This window comes from Leuciscus leuciscus, assembly GCF_965113295.1.
Source record: "Leuciscus leuciscus genome assembly, chromosome: 7".
In the NCBI taxonomy this organism is placed as follows: Eukaryota; Metazoa; Chordata; class Actinopteri; order Cypriniformes; family Leuciscidae; genus Leuciscus; species Leuciscus leuciscus.
In genome coordinates, this window is record NC_138731.1 from 39182324 (window position 1) to 39186838 (window position 4515).

General features: G+C 40.1%; 1 protein-coding gene across 1 annotated transcript; it reads left to right on the forward strand.

Moving 5' to 3' along the window:
• The first annotated feature begins 831 nt into the window (after window positions 1-831).
• LOC309502337 (inactive all-trans-retinol 13,14-reductase) lies at window positions 832-4222 on the forward strand. The gene is made up of 11 exons (XM_082174707.1): window positions 832-1124; window positions 1220-1402; window positions 1496-1737; window positions 1819-2014; window positions 2416-2613; window positions 2768-2887; window positions 2987-3125; window positions 3205-3314; window positions 3402-3568; window positions 3665-3821; window positions 3945-4222. Exons 1-11 carry the CDS (start codon window positions 965-967, stop codon window positions 4088-4090), a joined length of 1818 nt encoding a protein of 605 aa, XP_082030833.1. The 5' UTR covers window positions 832-964; the 3' UTR covers window positions 4091-4222.
• Window positions 4223-4515: the final 293 nt, after the last annotated feature.

A 4515-nucleotide genomic window follows, 5' to 3' on the forward strand; every position in this document is an offset into this window, starting at 1 on the left:
CCCTGGTAAGCCTGAAGCCTTAACTTATCTTTTTGAGTGCCTAGTCAGGTCATAATGTGTTTTGATACCACTGACTCTGAACGACTCTCAACCAAATGCCACGAACTGGTATAATTATGAAAGCCACATTGCACATGTTAGGGTGCTTTGGTAGCCTGAACATTTACGCATATTTGCATGATAAAATGTAATACACAAAATAAACATATTTGCCCATCTCAGAGTTGATTATCAGTATGTGGAAGAGTGCACTTTATAAGCATGATACTTGTCTTGCACAATCATCTTGGTCTCATTTTCCAAACAATTCAATGGTGCCAGTTTATCTCCGCAAACAATCAGGTCTTAAAATATGTTGAGTAAATCTAAGTAAATCAATGAACTGTTTGATCACCTATACAACTTACAAAAATTGATCTAAGTAAAGATGAAGTAACATTAAAGAGACTGCATTAGAGTAAGCTTATAAGGAGGAAAACATTTCTCCATATCAATACAAAAGGTCAAGCTGATTTATTTAATTGACCAACTTATAAAAATACTTACATTCCCACATTGGTTCACATTTTATGCAAAACAGCAGTTAATCGTCATAAGCAACTAACTCAAAGCAATCAGTCTGCAAGTCTGATTGAATCAAGTGTCTTGTGGTGGCAAACAATTTTCTATTACTGGATAAGAGACAAACATGTAGCAATTGTCTTTAAAGATTATTTATTCCCTTGCAAGGAAAGGTCAGCAACTAACTCAAAGTAATCAATCTGCAAGTCTGATTGAATTAAGTGTCTCCACCCACAATTTGGACTAATAAATAGGGCCTTAACTCAATCATCAGTACTAAACTGATGTCTGCAGTCTCTGGAAAGAGCTGCTGCTTCAGATTTTAATATCTTATAGAGAGTGAAATAACCAGTGCTCTCTCCAGAAACTGAAAACACCAGCTCCTCTTTTTCAGGATTTGAAGATGTGGTGGTTTCTGCTTTTCTTAGAATGGCTTGTGGATTGGGGCCGTGGCACGTTCTGGTATCTGTTTGGCAGGAGAAGTGGACTGTGCAAGGGGACTATCAGTCCTCCTGGTCCACTAGTTGTAGAGCAGAAGAAAAAGGACAGAGTGCTCCGGAAAGGTATGTAAACTTTGGAGGTGTTGCATGCTAGTGAAACAAGCTGACTGCAAATGGCAGGTGTCCATTGGCAACTAACGTTACTTCTTGACCGACAGAATTTGATGAATTTGAAGTGCCCAGAAACTTGGACGTCATCGTGATTGGCAGTGGTATCGGTGGTTTGACTGCCGCTGCAATTCTAGCCAAACTAGGAAAGAAAGTTCTGGTGTTGGAGCAAGACAAGCAGGCAGGAGGCCTGTGTAAGACCTTCACTGAGAAAGGCTTTGAGTTTGACTGTGGTAAGAACCTCAATGATGTTCATGGAGTTGTACGAGTTATCAAATGGTGAAATATCTCGACTTTGATACTTACACAATGTGAATTTGTCAAAGGCTTCCATTATCTTGGACAACTTCATGAGAATGGCTTCTTGAAAGTTGCATTGGATCTGATCACTGATGGCCAGGTGCATTTTGCTGAGCAGGGTTCCCATGTGGACACTGTTGTTATTGGTAAAGGAACTCAATGTAAAAAATACACTATTTACAATGGCAAGAAGCAGATGGAGGCTCATCTTAAGAAGCAGTTTCCCAATGATACTAAAGCAGTAGAGGAGCTCTTTAAAATCATGAAGGTATTTGGTTGATGGCACAACAGCTTATTTATTAGGCATTACGAAGTGATTTTGGTGTCACAAGTTGTCTTTTCCTTATAGATCTGTTCCAAGAAGATCCATCTGCTGTGTATGCTGAAGATGGTCCCACTCTGGTTTGCTCGCTTCATATTGTGGAGTGGAATCGCTGACTTGATCTCCCCAATCTTCAGATACTCCCGCACCAGTACAACAGACATGGTCAAGTCTTTTACAAGCAACCGTGACCTCCTCACTGTTTTTTCTCAAATATTTTATGGTAAGAGAAACTTGTTGTGTTACCAATATTTGGCTTTTTAATGCATTTTAGAATTAATCAGTCCCACTCTATATTAAGTGGTTTTAAGTACTATGTACCTCCATCGAAAAATAAGTACAATGTACTTGTGTTCAAGTTGTATTGTAAAACTCTTACACTGCTATTGAGGTGTGACACAGGTAAGATTAGAGACAGGTGTGGAGGTATGGGTGGGTTAAGGTATAAAGGAAGGGTCAATGGTGTAATTACATGTAGACATTTTCAAAATATAAGTACAATGTAAAAACATGTACACTATGTCCATTATATGAAATTATTAATTTCAATGTAAGTACATAGTTCTTAAAGCCACTTAATATAAAGTGGGACTAATTTGTCTTTCTCTCTCTTGCTATTTCAAGGTGTCCCACCCAAAAACTCCAGCTGCATGATTGATGCCCTTTTCCTGCACCACTCCAAGCGTGGTGTTTACTATCCTAAGGGTGGCGCTAGTGAGATCCCATACCACATCATTCAGGTTTTGGAGAAGCATGGAGGAAAAGTCCTGGTCAATGCTCCTGTGTCCAGCATTCTAGTTGAAGGAAAACAAAATGCATATGGTGAGTTTTGAACTAGGGCCATGTCACGTTGTCTTGTTCTTATGGCAATAGGTTTTGTACTGAAAGGTGTCACAGATGTGGTGGCATCCGTTGCGTATTTGGCTCCAGTGACTTTCAGATGTGTGAAACAAACAAGGGCTGTCTCTTTGCCTAGGAGTGGCTGTGAAGACAGGAGGTAAAGATGTTGAAATTCAGGCTCCTGTGATCATCTCAAATGCTGGTATGTTTACCACCTTCAAGAAGCTTCTGACTCCAGAGATTCAGGCAAATCCAAGTAAGTGTCTTCCTACAAGTGGTCTAATGTACTCATATGAAATGCTTGATTATTGGCCAGACTTTACTTTCCCCCCCTTTTTTTTTTTCATCTGCACAGAGCTCCAGGATTATCTTCATACTCTAAAGCCAGGCAAAGGCTTTTTCCAGGTGTTTGCAGGCTTTAATGCCACTAATGAAGAACTGGGCATCTCCTCAACCAACATGCGACTCTATAAGAGCAACAACATGGATGAAGCGTAGGTGTTCAAGTCAGTCACTTTCTTCAATGTTAAAAGCAAACCTATACTCACTATAAACTCAATTGACTTTCCTTAGCATGGAAGAGTACTTTGATTCAGACAAGGCGGACGCACCTGACAGCATCCCCATGATGTACATTTCCTTCCCCTCTGCTAAGGATCCCACCTCATGCACTCGTTTCCCAGGTTAACTTCCTCTCTGTATTTAGTACACCCAGAACCATCAAAGTAAATTCACCAACTAAAGTGTCATTTGTGGGTGGTTTGTTTTAGGGCAGTCACGCATGGTGATCCATACTATGGTCAATCCAAAGTGGTTTGGACAGTGGAACAATGTCAATGAGACTGAAAGAGGTGAAGAATATGAAAAATACAAGATGAGATTTGCTAATCATCTCTTTGACTGGGCTTGTGTCCACTTCCCCAAGCTGAAAGAGAAGGTACATTTTTCTTCCCGTTTCATATTTGTGGTGCTTGATAATTAATAAAGTGACAAATTTAACTTGAGTGATTGTAACTTTTCCTGCCTTCCATAGGTGACGCTGTTGCATGCAGTCAGTCCCATCAACATGCACGGGCTGGGTGCCACATCTGGATCCATGTTGTCTGCAGAACACAATCTGGAGAGATACCAACCTCTGGACATTGCCAAGATCCGGTGCAACACACCCATCAAGAACCTCTACTTGTCAGGTAATATTCTGTATAGTTTTGTTTAAAAGTAATTACTTTTGGTAGCTATGTTGGCCCATTACAGGCATGTCAGTTGTGTTGATCTTGACTAATTTCCTATATGAAAATCTGTCCTTTTTTCAGGACAAGATGTGTTTTCTGCTGGTTACTCCGGTGCTCTGCATGGTGGTCTTCTCTGTGCTTCAAGTGTTGTGGATCATTGTGTGTATGTTGACCTTCTACTCCAGCAAAAGAAACTTAAAAGAAAGGCGGTCAAGAAACTAGAGTAAGAATATATTTCCTGTATCTATACAGGACAAGTTTGCCTAATGGTAATATAATTTTCATACTGTTGTATCTTGTTTTGCTGCTCATTTGTCCCCTCTGCTGCAACTCTGAATAAAGCTGTGACCACTGCACAATGTGTTCCTGGTACTTTTGCAGAACCAATTTGTCCAAAAATAATACAGCTACCTTGTACACTTCACTCAAAAGTTCTTAAAATTGACTGACTAATTGCTTGGTAACTGTTCATGGTCTGTCACTAGATGGCAGAACTTTAAACTTTAGTTTGTTGAAGGAGTTTCAGTCAACCAGACACCACAGTTCCTGACTTTCATTTGTGAATGGGAGGGGTATTTTCATTAGCAAGTGTACACAACATGGATTGCAGCCTATTACACTGCAGAATGACAACAATTACACTTCTGGGCTG

What these genes read in the sequence shown, in the direction of transcription:
- LOC309502337 (XM_082174707.1), top strand. Translation starts at nt 965, where the DNA reads ATGTGGTGGTTTCTGCTTTTCTTAGAATGGCTTGTGGATTGGGGCCGT. An exon ending in TTTTTCTCAAATATTTTATG is followed by an intron (nt 2,015 to 2,415) that starts GTAAGAGAAACT and finishes TGCTATTTCAAG; the next exon opens with GTGTCCCACCCAAAAACTCC. An exon ending in TCCCCAAGCTGAAAGAGAAG is followed by an intron (nt 3,569 to 3,664) that starts GTACATTTTTCT and finishes TGCCTTCCATAG; the next exon opens with GTGACGCTGTTGCATGCAGT.